The sequence below is a fragment of the Thamnophis sirtalis genome, unplaced genomic scaffold (genome assembly GCF_051295495.1).
Source record: "Thamnophis sirtalis isolate CommonGarterSnake01/CBP01778 unplaced genomic scaffold, rThaSir2_p1.2 scaffold_11, whole genome shotgun sequence".
NCBI lineage: Eukaryota > Metazoa > Chordata > Lepidosauria > Squamata > Natricidae > Thamnophis > Thamnophis sirtalis.
This window is the reverse complement of record NW_028261391.1, coordinates 24,300,769-24,323,404: the sequence shown is the minus strand read 5'-3', so window position 1 is coordinate 24,323,404 and position 22,636 is coordinate 24,300,769. Positions and strand designations below refer to the sequence as shown.

At 39.8% G+C, this 22,636-nt stretch overlaps 1 protein-coding gene across 1 annotated transcript; it reads right to left on the bottom strand.

Annotated features, from left to right (window-relative positions):
* Positions 1-204: 204 nt before the first annotated feature.
* STRIT1 (small transmembrane regulator of ion transport 1) lies at positions 205-11,317 on the bottom strand. Its single transcript, XM_087725338.1, has 3 exons — positions 11,265-11,317; positions 1,488-1,594; positions 205-1,393 (listed from the first exon to the last, which is right to left on the bottom strand). The coding sequence occupies exons 1-2, from the start codon at positions 11,275-11,277 to the stop codon at positions 1,494-1,496; spliced, it is 114 nt and encodes a 37-aa protein (XP_087581464.1). The 5' UTR covers positions 11,278-11,317; the 3' UTR covers positions 205-1,393; positions 1,488-1,493.
* Positions 11,318-22,636: the final 11,319 nt, after the last annotated feature.

The following is a 22,636-nucleotide window of genomic DNA, read 5'->3' as shown; positions in this document are numbered from 1 at the left end:
TCAAATCAAGAAATTTTATTGTATATAGAAAAATGGCAGTAAACGTCTAACCGGGAGAAATCTGATACATTTGCCAGGGATTGTTTCATCTGTCACACTGCTCCAAGAAACTCTATAGCACTATACCATTGAAATAATTCGGGGAGGGGGGATCCTTAACTCAATACTTACGCAAGTCAAGTCAAGGCATATAAATGTAATCAATCAATCAAGACAGTATTCACAACTATTCACAAGAGGCAACTGACTCCCTGCTTAAATCCTCACCAGCTCAAGGGCTGCCAATAGAAGGTTTAAAGTTTACGGTGACATTGCTCATTTATTCCATTCCAAACAGCAAACCTAAGATAACCATATGTTCTGATGGGCAGGTCATAGATAAGTCTGAATTCCCTGGTATATATTTTTGAATGATACAATCTAGGTTGTAGGATGAGTCACACTTTCAAATATAATCCTACATTTTAGATAGGGCATTATAGTCTATCTGTAACTAATGACCTTGGGAGACTGGCCATAAAGCTGCAGAATACATAATGGTCAGACAAGCTGCAGCTGAGTCCACAGAAAGAATGAGGGCATGGTAAACAACCCAGAAGAGGTCCTCTCTAGTTTATTGGACTGTAAAGTCGATGGGGGATGAGATATACTTTCAGACTTTATAAGATTCTTTTATCATAACTTTATAATAAAGTTAGAGCTATATATATACACCCTTGTTATAAGGCTATGTATGCATTTAGATTTACATGTGTGATAATTTTTAAGGTTTTCTAGTAACAGTCTTAGAAATAAAGTAGAAGAGCCATTGGAATAAACAGCTATAAGGATTAGCCCAATTTGCAAAACATTTATGATTATTCTTAAAAATAATTGAGACTAATGAAATATAACCTCAATTTTTTATCTTTCATTTCATGAAAGTCATTACCATTTAAAAAAAAAATATGCTTCTTATGAAACAAAATTAAAAATCCCCAAATCATATTAAAATATTATTATAGAACTATATAATGTAGGGGAAACACAAGGCAACAACGACAGCTATGAAGCAATTTAATTAACTGTTTTCTAACTGCAAGCAACAAAATATATAAATTTCTACATTGCCTCTCAGCATAGGACAAATAACAATGCTTCTTTCTATCAATATCACAATATAAAATAGTACCAGGATATGGACCAGTGTTGTTGTATTACCAAATGTCTAATGCAATTTTCATTGAAAGTTACATATATGTACAAAACTGATTTATTTGTTTTCTATTAAAGATCTGGAAGACAAAATGTATAAATTGTATTATGTTTTCATTGTTATCAAAATAGTATTTTCTTAAACTAAGAAACAGACAGTCTTCATTAGCCTTCAGGTTGGTTTGCAAAGTCTTCTTTCCTGTGTAACAAAAAAAGGTAGTTAATAAATTCTAGTAATGAAAGGGGCAGTTCATAATATTTACTATTCTACATGTAATGTTATCACCACTAACCTTTTTTTAAGAGAAGACATAATAAACCATTAATGCACAACCTGCAATCCAGCCAATCATGAGAAGAACAGGTACAACATACCTGGAATATGGCAATGGTTCTTCCTCTAAAGAGAAAGAATGAAGATTTCGTTTACACGATGGGAAAATATTTTTTTTAAAAAATGTATATAGAATACAGAATAACAGAGTTGGAATGGACCATGGAGGTCTTCTAGTCCAAATCCCTGCGTAGGCAGGAAACCCTACACCACATATGATTGACTATAAGCAAAATTTGTAGCTCATAGAATGAACATTTGGGATGCATTCTTTACTGAATAATGCATATGGTATATTCTTTGCAAATGTTACACATCGTAACATTTTAAAAAGTGCCATTTAAATATATTAAATCAGATGTTAAGAATGATATTCTATTTGTGTATTGAGGGCAGATATCATGCCAGAGAACATATTCTCCTAGTTAAGTGATAGTGAACCTTTTTTCCCTCAGGTAAAACACACGAGTATGCCCACGCCCATAATCCAACCCCCTGCGTCCTGCCCCTTGCACATGCATGTGTGACCCACCCCACGCTTCGCCATGCATGCACACCTGACCCTCCCCCCCCCACATGCCATGGTTTGGGCCTAGCAGGCCTCGTTGAAGCCTCTGGAGGTCGGAAACAGTCCATTTTCTGACTTCCGGTAGATCCATTTTTTGCCCTCCCCAAGCTCTGGAGGCTTTCTATGAGCCTAGGGAGGGCAAAAACACCCTCCTCTGCCACCACCCCCCAATGATGCATTTCCTGACTTCTAATGGCCTCGGTAGGCCCACCAGAGAAAGCCTCTGGAACCTGGGGAGGGTGAAAATGGCCTCCCTGACTCCCTGGAGGCCCTCTGAAGGCTGGAAATACCTTCCAGAGCCTCCACGCAGGCCCTGTACTTACCTGACATCACATGGAGGCTCCTGGGAAGGGAAGGGCAGCATAAGCGAGCCAGCTGAAAATCAGCTGGCCAACGCGCGCATGAGTGCTGGAGCGAGCTAGGGCAACGTCTCATGTGCCCGCAGATATGGCTACGCATGCCACCTGTGGCACACGTACCATAGGTTCGCCATCATGGCCCTAGGTTCTTCTAGAAGACATTGCTTAAGTGATAGGGCCCAAATACTCTGCCTGATCTCACTGGATACATAGAAACAACTGGACACAAGCAGTCCATCAAATAACTGGGTCATATATCATGAACAGTTTTACAGGTGATAAACTATAAAGTTTATCTCTGGTCCCATAAGGTAGACTAGAACAAAAAATCAACACAGAAAGACTAAAATTACATTGACGGAGATTGATTATAGCAACACAAGAAGAAATCAGATTGTTTTATACCCCTTCTTCCTTCTTGTCATTGAGTAAATTAGAGAGGTGTCCATTTGAACCACCTTTACATGTCATCTGGATGTTCAGGCCTTAAAAAAAATATTTTACATTATGTAATCTTGCAAGCTCTGTCAAGGCCATCCATATAACCAGCACCTTGAAAGGCACCTGAGACCAACTAGTAGTCAGTTTAGCAATGAAATCATATTGCCCCACTGAGCCATGCTCATCACTTTCTCGGCAACTACATTCTGGATCAATGTCTTGTAGGTCATCTATAAGAAGTATGCAAGATCAGTGACAGCCTTGCAGGGTAAGCCAGATAGAATCAAAACCAGATGATCTATTTTATTTTAACTCTAGATTGACAGACACTTGCAAGTCTGAAAGTACAATTCTTCCCCACCCTCTCTCCTTTACTGCCTGTAAAACTAAGAATGGAAGATGGTAGGTAGGTAGGTAGGTAGGTAGGTAGGTAGGTAGGTAGGTAGGTAGGTAGGTAGGTAGGTAGGTAATAGATAGATAGATAGATAGATAGATAGATAGATAGATAGATAGATAGATAGATAGATAGATAGATAGATATTGATAGATATTGATCTATTGATTAGCCTATAGGCTATATCAACGTACAGGTTCAAACACATATTGCTAATAGAATTCTGAACAAATAATTTAAAATGAGAGTAAGGTAAAATACAATATTGTAGGATAAGACACAATAATTTCGTACATAAACATGTAAAATAGAATAAAATGACATAAAATTATATTTCTTTATCACCACTGCAATCTAACCCAATCAGGCCCACATATGCCGATCTCAGTTGGACAATTTTATTCAGAAATTGTGCTGTATTAAATGTCATTTTCAGATTCTGGCCATACATGAAGTATGTTGTTTTAATATGGACCTCCCACTGGACCATACGTTTAATATATGAATTAATGTACTCTCACTCCCTTATATAAACAGCAATCGAATAATATATGAGATCTTCTACCTCCTCGGCTCCACAGATACATGTACATTCATTGTATCGGATAGAATTGAACCATTGTATCAAGCTGTTTGAATCTTGCTCGGGTAAATGTCTCCCTGGGATGTTTCAGCAATTGTGATTTTAAATAGTTGTTTACAAGAACTCCAGAGGATTCTTATGAATTATCTTGATCCCATTCAGGCAAAAATCAGAGTCACACTTCGATGATTTCCATCAATGTTTCAATACCACTTATTGTGGTATTGTAGTAAGAAAAATGCTGCTTTTAAAGGACATGGCCAAAACGATTGGAGATAGATGCAATGAAATATAATTTATTGACTTGCACAAAGAACTGCAGGAGAGACTGGGTTTTTACAGTATGTAAGTAAAAATAAATATTGTGAATCACAGGTTATGTTGGAATGCCAATTACCTCCACCAGACCGATTAGATCGCACAGAGCAGGCCTCCTCCGAATTCCATCCGCCGGCCAGTGTCGACTGGCGACTACCCGGAGGAGAGCCTTCTCTGTGGCTGCTCCGACCCTCTGGAACGAACTCCCCGTGGAGATTCGCACCCTCACCACCCTCCAGGCCTTCCGCATAGCCCTTAAAACCTGGCTGTTCCGACAGGCCTGGCTCTAAAGAATCGTTGCCCCTATCTCGAATGGTATGATTGTTGCGTTTTTTAATTATGTATTGTTTTTGTGTTGTTGTTAACTGTCTGTATCTCCCTTCCCTTGTTTGAGTTGTGAGCCGCCCTGAGTCCCTTCAGGGAAAAGGGCGGCATACAAATGAAATAAAACTCTAAACTCTAAACTCTTTGATAAGAGATTGGGGTGACCTATAGTGCCTCTGTATTTCTTCACTTTTTAATGATTCTATCCTGTTAGATACCATCAACATGATATATAAACAATAGCCTTTATTGTAACTGCATAATTCTTCCTTTCACACAATTCCATTCACACTCTAAGGAAAGACAATTGTCTAGTTTCTGTTTTTGTTCTCCACTCCAGGAGCTAGCTGATCCAATTTATGAATTTACTACAGTTCTGCTTCAAATCATGAATAGGCTATTTCTAAAGACTAGCAATTGGGAGACCATGAGTTCTAGTTCCTCCTTGGGTCTGAAGCCAGATGGGTAATCTTGGACCAGTCACTGTCTCTCAACCCTAGGAAGCCCATTTTTGAAAAACCTTGCCAGAAAACTGTAGGGACTTGTCCAGGCAGTCTCCAACAATCACAGAAACAGAACAGAAAAGAAAATGATGAAATGTAAATGAAGGAAAAAAATGAATTAAAGCTTATCTGAGAGGAATGGGAGACACTATTTTCCTATCTGAATAATACCAGTCAGTGGTGCTAGAGGAAAAACGCTCAGTACCCCGATTGCTTCAACTGATTCAATGTGGGTTTTCTTAGGGCTCCCCTGTACTATTTAATACCTTCAGAAAGGAAGGTCATCCATTGATTTAGGGTAAGATGCTTCAAAAATTTCAGCAACGGTTTTCTGCCTGGTTGCTGGATGGGCGTGGCCAGGGTGGACACAGCGGGGGGGGTTGCCTTCCCCAGGCTCCTGAAGCTTTCCTTGAGCCTCTGAGAGGGAACTTCCAGATGGTTTCCCCCCCCCCCCCCAAAGCCATTCCACAAGTCCTGCACTTACCTCGCATCCAAAACAGGCTGTGTGGCCGTGGAGACTCCTGGGAGGGAAGAGAGGGCAAGACAGGGCTACCCAGGTGTGGGATTTGGAGATTCTCCAAACCAACCATAACATTAGCTATGGGTTCTCCCTAACTCAGCGAACCTGTAGTAGGCCACCCCTGGTAAGACATAAACAATACCTTGACATCAACCAATTGTACATCACTACCATGAGTCAAACTGGAGATACAAGAGGACTTGCTAAGATTTCTTCCTCCCCTTTCTGTAGTAAGTGGAGTATAGACAAAGTATCAGGCCTTTTCAGCAGTAGCCTCCAGTTTATGGAATTCCCATAAGTATGTATGGATTCAACGCTACTGGCTTTTTGCAAACATTTTAAATTTGCTTAATTTAATCATGCCAGCTCCTTAGATTCAGCATGATATTTTTGTTTTTGAAAAGAAATTGTATTGCATTTGTTGCTTGTTTTAATTGAATTGTTGCTGTTTTATTATTTGCTGCTCAGAATCTGTTGGGAGAAGGTTGACCTAGAAATATCATTAAACAAAGAAGCAAGCTTTTAATAGCAATCCTCCTGCCCATTTAAATTTTGTCCTACTGTTACAGTGAATTTAAAATCTAATAAACTCAGGGATGTTTTTAGGAACATACCCAGACCTTAGGAAATGTTAGGTTCTCTCATGGAATAAATTGAATTATTGCCATTTATTTTTATTTTTAAATGAATGTCTAGGGAAGCCCATCCAAAATTACCCTTTCTTTCTTTTTTTCTTTCTTCTTTCTTTCCTTCCTTCCTTTTTTCCTTCCTTCCTTCCTTCCTGTCTGTCTATCTGTCTATCTGAATCAATATTCTATTTCTGTATTGTATTAAGAAACATAACAGGTTGGGACACAAGTTGCCAAGGTTGAAGATCACTTATCAAGAGCATTATTCTGAAGGCTCGGTAATTCAACTGTATTGGGGCAGCATACCTCCAAGTAGCCAGCTATAGAGGATCCACAATGGGAGAAGGTTCTGTCTCAGCTTCCTACTTGCAAAGAAGAAGTATCAACAAGAAATAAATGTATTCAACTAAAATGAACCTGGGCTTCATCATGTCAGGTTCTGCCTATAGTCCAAACGTTGCCACTAATGAAAGTGTTACTATTCTATCTTATTGTCCCATCAGATAAATCTTTGGGCTAGATTACATAGATGTCTAGCACATTTTGTAATTATGACAAAAGAGTGAAATGTGTCATGAAACTTCACTGACTTTTACTGAAAATACTGTTGTTGATAATTATTTTCAGTTCCCAAACCCTCGGCACAATTACGGGTTATTTGGTGATGGTCCCCATTACTGTTGACTTGACCTGTTGAGAAAAATCTCTTCTCTACCCCAAACTGCTTCAGATCCAAAAACTTCTCACCGTCATTCCACACAAAAGAGTGAGTTGGTCAGACAAAGAATGAAACTCTACACCAAGATTGCTCTCTGAAAATGAAGGGAAGGAATAATTAAATTCCAGCTAACTTCACACTAACTTTTTCACTTGGGAATGGCTGCAAAATCACAAAGTCAGAATTAATCTCCAGGAGGTGAGGTTTGGAATCCCCAAAAAGGTATGAAACAAGAGTTTCCTTCAGCAAATAGGAAGTGAGTCATATTGCATCCCATCACCTGCCAAGAAAAATCAAACAAAAAATAGCTTTGAAGTAGTTTCAGCCATGTTGTAGCAGACTGGAAATAAACGAGTTTAATTGATGCTGTGGGAACAGAAGCTTTCTCAAAATGCCGATGGGAAGACTCTAAAGAACAAAACTTAAGTATTCTACAGTGCCACTTGCAAAAAAAAAAAAAATCCAAATACTATTTTGAAGCCATTATCCTACATTCTATTTAACTAAGTGTGGAGCCCTCAGAAAATAATCTCTCAACCTGAGTTAAGCATAACAGTGTGAATTTCCATTGGTCAGCAAAAGCGTGCTATATTAATAACCATGATTGACTGCTGAATGATTTTCCTGTCTGCTATCTTTACTTCAGTATCAGAAACATTGTGCTATACCAGTGTTTTTCAACCTTTTTTGTGCAAAGGCACACTTTTTTCATGAAAAAAATCACGAGGCACACCACCATTAGAAAATGTTAAAAAATTTTAACTCTGTGCCTATATTGACTATATATAAAGTAATTCTCCCACGGCACACCTTACACTATGTCACGGCACACTAGTGTGCCGCGGCACAGTGGTTGAAAAACACTGTGCTATACCATTTACCTAATAAAATCCCAGGCGAAATTAAAACTGGTTCACTACAATTTATTCAAACTTGCCTTTTGAGTATAGATCTGTATAAGTCCTTGGTGGAGGTCGCTATGCCAAAATCTAGATTACCAGTAGAAAGAAAACAAAATAGAGAAAACTGCCTTTGATACCTAGTAGTGACCTAGATTTTGGCATTAGCAGAAATCCTTTACTCAAAGCAGCCTTCCCACAAAAGGTAACCTCTACCATTTTTCCCCTGCTATATGTCAAAAATATTGTTTTCTGGTTTATGCCAGCTCAGAGTAGTGGTTCACCTGTGCTGTCCATTTTATTGTGGGAGAGGGATCCACTAATCAGCAGCCATGATAAATATGCTCCAGACCCCACATCATACCATCACAATGAACAAAGCAGATGAAGATGTTGAAGTTCAGAAAGGATTTCTTAGGATGGGTTCATTTCCGTCCAGTTTCAAGGGAGTCCAGCAGGTATAAGACCTCAGTGAATCGATTGTTTACTTTCCAGGTGATCTTCAGATTATCCATGCAGGGCAAGAACAAACAGTACTTTATTGAGAGTCTATCAGTTAACCAGAATTTATATTTCTTACCTTTTCCATTTCTAACACCTGTTTTTCTGCCAGTGCATTCTTGAATGTAGACTTATATCTGTCTCTCTCTCTTAAAACTGATGCCATTCGTTTCTGTCTTGAAATTTCTTGTAAAAAGATTGCAGGGCTCCATCTGTCTCATCTCTTTTTAGAGTGAAATATGCTGGCCACAAATTCAATGTAGGAGTTTCAACAAGATACAATTTACTCTGACACTGAGTTGTTCAGAGTATTCTGACCCACGTATTTTATATTGTCCCATGGAAACAACAGAAAACAAATAAATGCTTTTGACTTGGATTCCAAGATGATTTGCTAGTAGAGAACATTTTCTACTCATAAAAGGCCTGCATTTCACAAAAAAGCTGGTCTGGACATAGATATTGTTTTTCTGATTAAGCATTGCCTAAGGTTTTTCTCTAAAACTTAAATGCTATAACTTAGTTACTTTATCCATCTTTTTTCTTTTAAAGTTGAAGAACATATATTGCATTATGTTTTTTTTCTGAACAGTCCTATTGCAGCTCCTCCTTTCATCCCTGGTTTTTAAGATTCAAGTTTATGACAATATTATTTTAATCTGTTGAATTTCCAGTACAACTTTAACATACCTATTTACGCATGTGCATTAGCGTGCACACAAACACAAGCATTACAGTTTCTCTCTGAAGACTCAGTTCCATCTGATGCTGAAAATATCGTCATATGTATTTTATAATTCTAAGCTTGAAAAAAAAATGAGCCATCCAGAAATTGCATGTTTGACAAAATCAAAACATCATGGTAATAAAATTCTATTGAGAGCAATCATCACGAAGAAAAATAGCTCCTTGAAAATACATCAGAATTATAGAGGAAAAAACACCTTTATTTTCCCAACTTTTGAAGGCATTTTTGTCATTTGATCCAGTCTTGTGCAACCTGATTTACAACTTTAATATTTAATATATTAAATATTAATGGATGATATTAATGGTTTCACCTAAAAGTGCAAAAATTTTAATAACAATACCAATTCCATTGCTGGATGATATGGTTATATGTTTACCAACCAAAATAAGATTTTCCAGCAAAAGAAGGAAGGAAGGAAGTAAAGAAGAGAGGAAGAGAGGGAAGAGCAAAGATGTCTTCACAGTAAGACATTTTACATCATATGTTTTACATGGATTTTTCATATTTACAGTTTCATATAAAGTATTTCTCTTTTTTTCTTTTAAAATACCCATAATTCAGATGTCAGTCTAATACAATTTATAATTATTACAGCCATCTGAGTTAAGGTTAATAGTGACTACCAGTATTTTCAAACACTGAAGCCATTTCTTCACTAATTAAACAAGGTACATCTTGTTAGTAATGTTAACTAACTAAGTGTTGAACTACAATTTATGTAATGAAATAAATGCAAATAGATAAATATCAACGGCAGGATCTTTTTGCTCTACACCTTCACAAATGCTTTCAGTAATGCAACAAATTATTACAACTGGCAAGAACGTATTTGGATCTCATGATTCAGGTTCACAGAAGCTTTTCTGCAGTACAAATGACATTCATCCGCCATTTTTTTCAAATTTGGTGAAACGCAGAAGTGGTATTCAGCAGGTTCTGTTGAACCTGGAGAACCGCTACTAGTTCTGGAGAACCGGTAGCAGAAATTTTGAATAGTTTGGAGAACCAGTAAATACCATCTCTGACTGGCCCCGCCCGCATCTATTCTCTGCCTCCTGAGTCCCAGCTGATCGGGAGGAAATGGGAATTTTGCACTAATCTTTCCCTGGAGGGGGTGGGAATAGAGATTTTACAGTATCCTTCCCCTGCCATGCACACCAAGCCACGCACGCCAAGCAATGCCATGGCCACCAAGCCACACCCATAAAACCGGTAGTAAAAACTTTTGAATCCCACCACTGGTGAAACATCTGCATTTGATTCTGGGTTGACCCAGTTCTTTTACTGTTTGAAACAGAAGCTAAAATAAATGCCTTTTTCTGTGCACAAAAATGAATCATTTTCAACTCCAGGGGGAAAATAATTAAAAATGGCTCCAAAATTTGGATAGTGTTGTATGCTTGTCTGAATTTTCTTCTTCCCTTCATTCTGCTTAGAACTACATATGCTGTAAACAAGTATCTTTAAGTCTACAGAGAGCTCTCCACTGCGCAAACAAACAAACAAAAACTCCTCTGGATTTCTGAAGTGAAATAATTGTGTTGCCATCTACTTTCAAGGGTTTTCTCATTTTAATGCACTTAAATATTTTCATATTTAGAAATCAAATATTACAAAGCTACTATAAATCTCCCCTAATGCTCATATAAATGAAATTTATTTTTGCTATGATGAGGGAAGTGTGCTAAACAATTTTCTAATACTCACAGAGATAACCCTCAAATTGACTTCTTCGCTGTTGACAATGGATGTGAAAGCTATTGAGTGCTATTATTAAACACTAAACAAAATTGTCATAAGTAAATAACATTTATTTGATTCTGAAAAATCTATGCATTGGGCGTACTGAACTTTATTTTAAAATCTTACCTTGTTTAAATAATCTAGTTATGGTTTGAAATGCAATATTAATTTAATAATTAACAATCATTGTAGAGCGAATAACTGCTGTGCTCAGGCTTGAAGTATTTTTCTTGACAATATCAGAGATCTCACCTTTAAACACCTTCCCCAAAATGCCCATAAAATTACAAAACAAAATAATTCAGGTCAGAATGATAATATCATCAACTGTGTAAGGGAAACGTCTTAAGTTTGAAGCAGACAAATTATTCAAAACCCATATTTGATGAATGAAACCAACAGAAACTCCTAGACTAAGTGCATAGCTATTTGTATTACATAGTTACATGAATAACATTTCAAAAATATCTCAGTTTGTATAATACCTGTTCTGGCCATTGTTCTCTTGTGAGTCTAAACAGATTTGATATAATCCTCTGAGGCTGCTGTTGTAACTCTGAGCTTTCGGGTGGGCTTTAAATAGAGCAATATTTGGAATGCCCTGCACCTGTTTCTCTTTGGATTGCCAACATTTCGCATATCTTTATTCAAGAGTCAGAAAAGATAGTGTTGAGGAAATTGCTCTTTCAATTCATTATGCCTGTTCCAAATATGGAAAAAAACAATTAAAAAATCACGTGTGTGTTGGCCCGTTAATGGTCTCTGTTATATCACTGGCAGTTTTCAGGAAGCCAATATTTCCACATAGAGCTTGAGGTGTGTATAGTTGCAGACATGTTAGGTATATCTGACTTTTGGGTTTGAGTAAAGTCCCACATAAGGAAATTATTTTAAACTTTAATCCTACATCTTGCTTGTGGTAAGACAGGGGTGGGCTGCTGGGGGTTTGCAAGGGGTTTGGGAGAACCTCAATCTAAGATTGTGTGCACTTCGGAGAACCCCCAAATCCCACTCCTGGCTGGCCCCACTCTCCCTGCCTCACCCCTCCCAGGAATCCCAACATGGCTCGTTTGGATGCAGGTAAGTGCAGGGCGCACACAGAGGCTTAGGGAAGGTGAAAAATGGGCTACTGGAAGTTTGGGAAGGTCAGAAATGGGCCCGTTTCCAGCCTCCCAAGGGTTTCCCGAACCTGGGGAGGCCGTTTTCACCTTCCCGGAGCCTCAAGGAAAGCCTCTCGAGCCTAGGAAAGCAAAAACACCCCCACCCACACACACACACTGTGGTGCAGGAGGCTGACTAGGCCACGCCCACCATGGCCACACCCACTCATCAGCCAGGGCTCGAGAGGCTTTCAAGCTACCATCTTTTTTTCAGACCAGTTCTTCCTAAACTTTAATCATAGCAAGCAAGTATCAATTGAGCCCAAAATTTCTGTTATTAAGCGAGACATTTATTACGTGAATTTTTCATCATTTTATGACTTTTGTTGCCACAGTTGTTAAGCGAATCACTGCGGTTGTTAAGATAGTAAGAAGTGATTGTTAAGTGAATCTGGCTTTTCCATTGACTTTGCTTGTCAGAGGATCGCAAAAGGTGATCACACGACCCCAGGATACTGCAACCATCATAAATATGAACCAATAGCATCTGGATTTTGATCTTGTGACCATGGGAATGTTGCAACGATTGTGTGAAAAATGGTCATAAATCACTTTTTTCAGTGCCGTCGTAACTTCAAACAGTCACCAAATGAACTGTTGTAATGAATTTTTGCTTTGCTGAGATTTGTTGACTTAAAGAAAATGGTTGAAGCGTATGGATAAGAATTTTATTTGAGTTTGAGCTTTTTCTTTTGCTGAAAGCCTATGATTTCCCAAGAGTTTCCTTTCTATCTTAAGGAAGGAGAGTTGGTTTTTCCACTGTATTCTCATGGTGCTTTACATTTTCTTCCCGATTTCTTCTGGTGGTAGTTTTGACCTTCTTTACTGCTTCAAAGAAGCTGTTCAAAGAAGCTGTTCTTTGGGACTCCATCCCTTATCACTTTGCCCTTGCTCCCTGGCTCACCACATTCTGAGTTATTCCTGGGAGAAATTCTCTAAAACTATCTGCTTTGAGATTTAATTCAGACATAGAAAAGGGGGAAATCGATGCATAACCAAACGTATTCCAGTGAATGTATTGTGAAGAATCATACTACTCAACCCATGAGAATGTTGCTGATTTTTTTTCTCCTTTTAAAAATAATTTGAAGGCAATTTCATTCTTGTCATGTGGAATGAGAAGGCTCAAAAATGCAGTTTTCCCCTGCTGCAAATGACCATTCCTCATTAAAAAAAAGATTAAAAAGCAAATGGAAATAAATGTCTTCATGAAAATGGCACAAAACAGATTAAATAATAGTTGAGGCTGATTTCATTCAGGAGATGTGCACAATTTTTTTTCCTTATGTGACATCAGCTTTCTCCTACTAAACATCCATCTGATGCCACCTGGTGTCTTATAATATGTCAAGAGACTATGATGAAGCAGATTGAATTTGATGCTAGTGAGAATAAGTCACTGCAAATAACATTTGGGTCATTATATAACGATACATGGCCCTGTTCCTTTTACTAAATGGAAATAGTGATTTAAAAATTTACTGGTGGAAGCACTTTTTTTTTTTTTGCTGGAAAACTGTTGCCTGATCAATTCTATGTCTTGTATGTCTGCTAATTATATATCACAAATGCCTGATCTACTAGAAATAATTTCCATCACGAACAATGCATTCCTAACCTAACAAGACACGCTGACCTTTACAAATTGGTTCCTTTCCAGTCCTTGTTGTTTTGGACAAGGGCATGGCAACAACCGTCTCTGCAGAAGTTTTTACAAGAAACTATTAGATGAAAGCTAAAAAAAAAATTTTTTTTCATAAGGCAGCAAAACTAGGCTTGAAATGTACAGTTTTAAAGGACATAATGAAAGTCATTTTAGGAGGAGGATGAAAATTAAGCAGACTTAACTTACAACAATGCTTGAAACTGCCTTCTGCTACACAGGACTGGGCAGGCAAGAATTGCTTTCATAACCGCTTGAGTATATGTTGGGCGAGAAGTTAAGCCTCTCATGTTGGCTCCAGTCCCTAAGCCAGAAAAAGCCTATACTTGGAAAATTATGGTAGGAATGTGTAATAAATTACATACATCAGATCTATCCAAAGGGTTCATAAAAACATAGTGACACTGAACTAAAATACAGTTTCAAATTCATGAAATAAAATCACATGTTTTCACCCATTCAGATATAGTGCTGATTTGTGGTTTGAAAAATCCAAGGTTATATTTTAAGCAAATTGCAATTTGTTTACGTAAACTTGGAGTGATGAAAATTCAGGCTCTGTACATGTACAGTAAATTCAAATTTTCATTATCAATGGTTTTTAAAAAAAACATATGGCATATGGCTAGATGGGCTGAAAGATTAGCAGGGCTGAACCAGTGGTGAAATTCAATTTTTTTGCTACCAGTTCTGTGGGCATGGCTTGGTAGGCATGGCAGGGGAAGGATACTGCAAAATCTCCATTCCCACCCCCCACCCCCACTCTGGGACCAGCCAGAGGTTATATTTGCCAGTTCTCCAAACTACTCAAAATTTCCACTACTGGTTCTCCAGAACCTGCTGAACTCTTCCCTCACTTTCAAATCCCTCTTTTGTAACAACCTTTACCTGCCCTTACAATTTACTACAGCTGTTACTCATTGTTACTTTCTAGCTCTGTGTAAGCAATCTGAGTTACTGTTTTAATAAATTTATTTGTATAGGTCAAAAAATATGGGTAGCAAAAAGTCTGTCCTCACAAGACCTTTATCTTATGGACTTCCCACCCTCTTTCTGCCCCAAAGTTTCAAGATTTATCTTTGTTGAATGAAATGAAACCACGATTTTGAAGATATTGATCTGGCGACTATTTACCTCTAATACGTTAAATGAAGTCTCAATCATTCAGGCCAAAAGTTTCTTTAAAAGTTTCATTTTGGGGGGGGGGGGAACCTGCAGTTTGTATGGCAAGAGTGGCTCATTCCAACGACTCTCTGCCTAACCAAAATTTTGACTGAAGAAATTACTTGGATGATTGAGTAATGAAACATCTCAGTTTTCATAAACTTTGGTCCAGTTACCGTGACTTTTTCTAAGATATTTGCCTCCAATTTTTTGTGTATTTTAGTTAAGGGGGAAAGAAAATGTGGAGTTCTCATATAAAGCTGGAGCTCTTGTATTCATTTACCACACGGATGAATAGAGAAAAGATAGCAAGTATAGGCATATGTTCAGGGAAAAGAGACTGGAATCTTAATGGGGCTTGGATGCAATTTTACCTCCTCTGTACATTATAAAAGTGCCACAATGCTTCACTTTCTAAAAAGAGCCAGTCTTTGCTGCCTGACAAGAAGAACGATATCTGGTTTATCCTGACATCTCTGAAATGGGATATTATGCAATCTCATTGAACCCATTTCAATCCTGTCTGTTACTAAAACTGAAAGCCAATTGATTTTTCAATAAAACAGTGATCAAGATATCTAGTGAATGTATTTGAGAGACATGTATCTATTAGAAAAATAATGAGGACTGAAGTTTGAAGAAATAATAAATTGCAAATGTATATTGGAAACAGGTGTGGTTATGACATTATTCTTCATCCAGTAAGATATTTGATATTCAGCCTCAATTTCCCCAAATTCTCAAGAGCTGTGAAATGTTTTGTTCAACCAGTCTGATCTGGACTAGCATAGGTATTAACTAATCAATTGCCCTGCTAGGCATTTAATGACAAGTCATATCACACTTGACTCCTTATCAATATATCTGAATTCCCTGGAAGGTAAAGGCCATTGCAAATTGATAGTATAAAGTCATTATATTTATTAAAAACTAAACTTTTCGGTCCTGCCTTCCCCTCCAAGTAGTTTGCAATTTGTTGGCTGAATAAAAAGGAGATGCAGAAATTATTTTCAGCCTATTTTTCATTTTTATATTATTTTTCCTATTTATTTTAGTAAGGAAATGATTCAGCCCTGGCTTCCATTTCATGAAATGAGATATATTAAGTAATTTTAAAGATGAGAATATTTCTAAACTGTGAGCATTCGGATATAACAATTATGGTTAGGAGAAAGTTAGTAAGAAGAGGTTCATGCTTTCAAACCAGACTAAACCCAGAATTATTTAGTTCCTTATTTGAATAATTTCTAATGCTACCAATGTCATTACAGTGTCCTCTAAATTGGGGTAGATTCTTTCCTTTGGTTGGTTGGAGTATTGTGAAGATTAAGAATCACTAATATTGATTCATAGCATAGATACAATCAGAAGTAATATCTGATATTCCTAGTTTTAGGTTCATCATGACCAGTTTCTCCTGGCTATGTACCAGAACAAGAAAACAGAAAAATATATTTATATTGGGCTTTTAAGTTTCAATACCACACTCACACTTTGCCCAGTGGATTTGTGATCTTGGTCTGAGGGGGAACGACATCATACCCCTGTCGTGGTCAGACCACTGCCTACTGAGGCTCGACTTTCGGAGGCCAAACCCCCACTGTAGGGAGGAGGAACCGACCAGGTGGTTCCGCCCCAGGCGCCTTATGGAACCGTCAAGGTTCCAGACAGAGCTTGGGGTTATTCCTGACACTTTCGCCCACAGTCCGGTGGAGACTCTGGTTGCTGCGTGGCACTCGGCAGCATCGGAGGCCCTCGACCGGATCGCGCCACTGCGGCCCCTCCGAGGCGGCGGATCCCGGAGACCTCCTTGGTTCACCGAGGAACTCCGGGAGATGAAGCGCCGGAGGAGGTGCCTAGAGCACCGTTGGAGGTCCGATAAGTCCGAATCGAACCGAGCAATGGTAACCACCTGCACCAAGGAATACACCAGGGCACTTAGGGCTGCAAAAAGATCCCATATAGCCACCTTGGTTGCGTCCGCTGAGTCCCGCCCAGCCGCCCTGTTTAGGATAACCCGCTCCCTATTGAACAAAAGGGAAGCGGGGGAACCCTTGCAGGGCAGAGCTGAAGATTATGCCCAATTCTTAGCGGACAAAATTGCTCGGTTTCGGTCGGACTTGGACTCCACCCCCGCAGCTCCAGCCGAGGCACAGGAGGATCAATTTGAACAACTCTGGGTTGAGTTTCAGGACGTTACCCCCGGGGATGTGGACAAGGCCATGGGGGCTGTAAGTACCTCCACCTGCGTACTGGATCCGTGTCCCTCATGGCTGGTTACTAACTGCAGTGAGGTGACACGAGGCTGGATTCAGGCGGTTGTCACCGCCTCGCTTCGGGAGGGGAACTTCCCCGCCGCACTGAAAGCGGCGGTGGTGAGACCCCTCCTGAAGAAGCCATCCTTGGATCCAGCTATCCTCAATAATTATCGTCCAGTTTCCAACCTCCCCTTCCTGGGGAAGGTTGTGGAGAAGGTGGTGGCCTTCCAGCTCCAGCGGTCCTTGGAGGAAGCAAACTACCTAGACCCCTTCCAGTCAGGCTTCAGACCCGGTTACAGCACAGAAACCGCTTTGGTCGCATTGATCGATGATCTCTGGAGGGCCAGAGATGGAGGACATTCCTCCATCCTGGTTCTCCTTGACCTCTCAGCGGCTTTCGATACCATCGACCATGGTATCCTTCTGCGACGACTGCGGGAGGTGGGAGTGGGAGGCACCGTATTGCGGTGGTTCTCCTCCTACCTCTCGGACAGGTCGCAGTCGGTGTTAGTGGGGGGGCAGAGATCGTCCCCTAGGCCCCTAACTTATGGGGTGCCTCAGGGCTCGGTCTTATCCCCCCTACTATTCAACATCTACATGAAACCGCTGGGTGAGATCATTCGCAGGCACGGGATTAGATACCATCAATATGCGGACGATACTCAATTGTATCTGTCCGCCCCGTGCCAACTCAATGAAGCGGCAAACGTGATGAACCGCGGCCTTGAAGCTGTTATGGACTGGATGAGGGTTAACAAGCTCGTGCTCAACCCAGAAAAGACCGAGTGGCTGTTGTGTTTCCCTCCCAAAGATTCGACCAATATTCCATCACTCAGGCTGGGGGGTCAAATTCTATACCCCTCAGAGAGGGTTCGCAACTTGGGAGTCCTCCTGGACTCACAGCTATCGTTTGACCATCATTTAATGGCTGTGACCAGGGGGGCATTCGCCCAGGTTCGCCTGGTGCGCCAGTTGCGACCCTACCTGAATCGGGAGGCTCTCACAACAGTCACCCGGGCCCTTGTGACCTCTAGGCTGGAATACTGCAATGTGCTCTACATGGGGCTGCCCTTGAAGAGCATCCGGCGACTTCAGCTAGTACAGAATGCGGCCGCGCGGGTGATTGTGGGTGCACCTCGGTTCACCCGCATAACACCTATCCTCCGCGAGCTGCGCTGGCTACCTGTCGATCTCCGGATGCGCTTCAAGGTGCTATTAGTCACCCATAAAGCCCTACATGGCAGTGGATCTGGATACTTGAGAGACCGCCTTCTGCCAATTACATCCCTGCGACCAATAAGATCACATAGATTAGGCCTCCTCCGTATTCCATCGGCCAGCCAGTGCCGGCTGGCAACTACAAGGAGGAGGGCCTTCTCAGTAGTAGCCCCGACCCTTTGGAACGAGCTCCCCGTAGAGATTCGCACCCTCTCCACCGTCCAGGCCTTCCGCACAGCCCTTAAGAACTGGCTCGCCCGTCAGGCCTGGGGACAAGGATAGTTCCCCTCCCGAATGATGAATGTGTGTTGTTTACTATTTTATTATATGTCTTATCTTAATGTTTGTATTCCCCCTCCCCGATTTTATGTGAGCCGCCCTGAGTCCCCTCAGGGAAAAGGGCGGCCTACAAATATTAATAAAATCCAAAATCCAAATCCAAAATCCAATGCTAGGTTCTTGTCCCTGTTGACCTTCTTTAGTTGTTTAAATCCAGTCTTTTTCCTAGAACATAGTGAGTCAAAACAACTAGCAATAGCAATAGCAATAGCAGTTAGACTTATATACCACTTCATAGGGCTTTCAGGCCTCTCTAAGCAGTTTACAGAGTCAGCATATTGCCCCCACAGTCTGGGTCCTCATTTTACCCACCTCGGAAGGATGGAAGGCTGAGTCAACCTTGAGCCAGTGAGATTTGAACCGCTGAACTGCAGATAACAGTCAGCTGAAGTGGCCGCAGTACTGCACTCTAACCACTGTGCCACCTCGAACTAGATATTGAACCTCATATAGTCAACAATAACCAGCAGTCTGGCTAGAGTTTCAAGAAGAGGCATATTCAGGTCTTCCTGGAGGTGTTATGGGACTAAATTCACCACCTATTAAATGCAATATTTGTGTTCTATCTTTGGGCTATAGATTATCCACTCTCTTCAGACCGAGGCAAAGATAAATGACAATTTTATTTGGATCATTTTAAATGACAACTTATTTTAGCAATGTTTTGCAATTATATTTTAAGAAAGTTATAATTTCATTTTAAATTTGGCCATTGGAAAATTCAAAGCAGGCTAACCCACGCAATGAAGGATTTGATTCCAAAATTAATGAAAGTGTGCATTTGAATTCCTGTATTCTCAACTATGATTCTTGTGGGAAACCAGTCTGCCTTGCAGGATATTCATTGGGACAACCATGATCTAGATGACTGAGAATTTCCATAGACAATAGAGGAGAAACTATTCAGAAATAGTAATACTTGAGACGCCAACATATTGAACTTATCTGGGGATAGGATTCTCAAGAACATTCTCTTCATGATCTTATTTCATTCATTTGAGAATAAGAGGTCTAGGTCCTGAGCCATATAGAACTTTAAAGGTAACCAGCAATTTAAATTCCACCCAGAAACTAACTAGAAGTCAATGCAGTTCCCAGAATAGAGGTATTACATACACTCCTCAGTAGCTGGGCAACTGCTTCCTGAATAAGTTTCAGATTGTACATAGTCTTCAAGAGTGAATTAAGCCATAATCTGACACGGGGATAAGTGACCCTGCACAATGTCTCTTGATTCAGGCACATTCAGGTTGGAATGGCACACAAGATGTAAATGCTCTTCTACCACAGTTTTTATTTGTTACTCAAATAGGAGCTGTGGATCTAGAAGAACCCCTATATTGTGAACTTTCCGGAACTATAGATGAACTATCTTCAGACTTAAAAGGCTTTCAAATCTATAGCCATTTCATTTTGTTAGGATTAGTCAGTGGTGGGTTTCAAAAAATTTTGGAACCTACTCTGTGGGTGTGGCTCCTTTGTGGGAGTGGCTTGCTGGCCATGTGACCTGGTGAGAGTGGCTTGCCGGCCATGTGTTTCCTCTCTCTCTCTCTCTCTCTCTCTCTCTCTCTCTCTCTCTCTCTCTCTCTCTCTCTTTCCTTCCTTTTGTCTCTCTGTCCCTTTTTTCTTTCATCTCTCTCACTCTTTTTCTTTCTTTTTTCTTTTTTCTTTATTTCTTTATTTCTTTCTCTTTCTCTCTCTCTCTGTGTCAGTCTGTGTGGGGGGGGGGGGCAGTGGTAGGTTTCAAAAAATTTTGGAACCTCTTCTGTAGGTGTGGCCTGCTTTCCGGGTCCACTGGTGAAACCTCTTCTAATCGGTTCAGTAGATTTGATGAACCAGTTCTACCGAATAGGTGGAACCTCTGGGATTAGTCTAAAACAATTCTTTTCCATCCAGATCCTAACTATCAGGATCAGGCCAAGTGAAGATCACTCCTTTATCTCCTGCCCAGTTTATTTGAGCTGGTATCATCAATTAAACCACACCCCATGCTGATAAATGATCTCATCATGATAAATGAGGTCATTTGCTGTCAAAGACCTCACCCAGTAGTTTCATGTAAATATTAAATAGTAAGGGGCAATCATTATATCATAATAAAAAGCAATCAAATGCCCAATATCACTTCTCCATCACCGCCATCATCAAGTACTGATTGTTCAGGAAGAGAATCACAAAATTATCCTTTCCCATTAAAAAAAAGCCCTTGCAATTTGTCCAGAAGGATATAGAGATAGATTGTATAAAAGGCTGATAACAAGCCAATCAAAAAGTAATAAATTCCGAACCTAGCATATAAAGAAATATATAAAACATATCAGGGGTGGATTTCTGCCAGCATTACTGCCGGTTCGATGCGTGTGTGATTTTGCGCATGTGCGCAGTTGCCTATAAATAGGTCTGTGCATGTGCAGAAAGATCAAAAAAAGATGTTAGAGCGACTGGGGAACCGGTTCAGAGGCATGGCGAGCATGCTGTCCCTCCCAGTTCGGAAACCCAGTCACCATTTCCATTACCAGTTCTAGCGAACCAGTGCAAACTGGTAGGAACCCACCTCTGAAACTTATCTGTAGAATAATACTTTAGCAAAAAAAAAAAGTTATTTTTGTGCTACCATATAGTTATGTATAAGCATCCATGTGAGATTACACGACCTGGATTTCAGCTGGATAGAAAGAAATGTAAGTCCTGAAAAATATAAAGTCCAGAAGTACAAGAATACAAATGTACAATCACATGTTCAGATTCTGTAATGGGTTATGAGAATGGCCTTGGGGAAAGAAAGGAAGAGATTCTGCAATCTCTTGCAATCTGACAAAAAAGGCAAGAACCCCAATGTGGCTTAACTGTCAGAAAAAGTTACCTTGCCCAAATGGATCAAGCAATTAAAAGTGGTGGTAGGAACTTTGTACTTTCAGGCCTGCCAGATTCTTTTAACATAGTCTTCTAATAAAGTATAATTAGTACCTCTAGTTGTTATTTCCTGTTTGGCTTTCCCAGGAGGGTTGACAGATTCATTGAATTTGACCAATTTGGTAGACACACCAAAACCATCAGTGTTTCTGAAGCAAACTTGTAGGGTGTATTATAGAAATAAGGCTGTAACCTATGTATGGCCACCAATAACCAGATTTGTATACTCCAGACATGGTTGTTGAATATCCATAAGAGAATAAGCTAAAATGGTTTTTAACTTATAATTTATATTGCATAAATTTACTAAAAGTCACCCCCTCAATTTTATTTCTGTAAATTTAAATTTATTCCCATACATCTCAAAATTGATCTGGTTCAGGATTTCCTCGGCCTTTTTAGAACACTTTGGGAAAAAAGGAAACAACGTCTAATAATCCTTAGGGTTTGTCTTAGGTCAAGTTGAAGAAGAGTTCTTGAGATTGAATATAATTTCCCAAAAAGGGAGCATTGTACCATGAAAAGTCTTTTAACTATTCTTCCAACTGAATGCCACCAATCTTTATCCAGGCATGTAAACACTTTCAGTATCATATCCCCTAAAACTGAGCCTAAAGAAAGCAGAGAGAAAGTTGTATAGATTTCTATCTATCTTATTCACGGTCCTGAAACCCAAAGACATGAGTGAATCTATTTTTCTTCTACAGTTAGATATCAATCACTTATCAACCCATCTGAGGCCTAACTCTATTGGATCCGACTCTAGCAGAAAAGCTGATTAACTGGATACAATAGCCATGCTCGTGGCCCCGCTTGTTGGTGCGGTTGATCACAAAATAAATGTATCTGGGCATATCATAATGGAGATGGAATGCTGCTTTCTTCTCGGTGTCCAAAACTTTCCTAACCATTTTCATTTGATGGCGCTTATGCACTGGACTCCAATGGGCCTGCATGGTCTCAAAAGTCATGTCATTTCCAATCAGAGTATTTTTTTACACCTCAGAAGGAAGCATTGGTCTCACTGTCCAACACTTTTCCATTCAATGAATCTTACAGCTCTGGACTCCAAAAGGCCTGCAAGTTCTCAAAAGCCATGTGATTGCCAATTAGGGTATCATATCTCATAAATAAAATAAGTA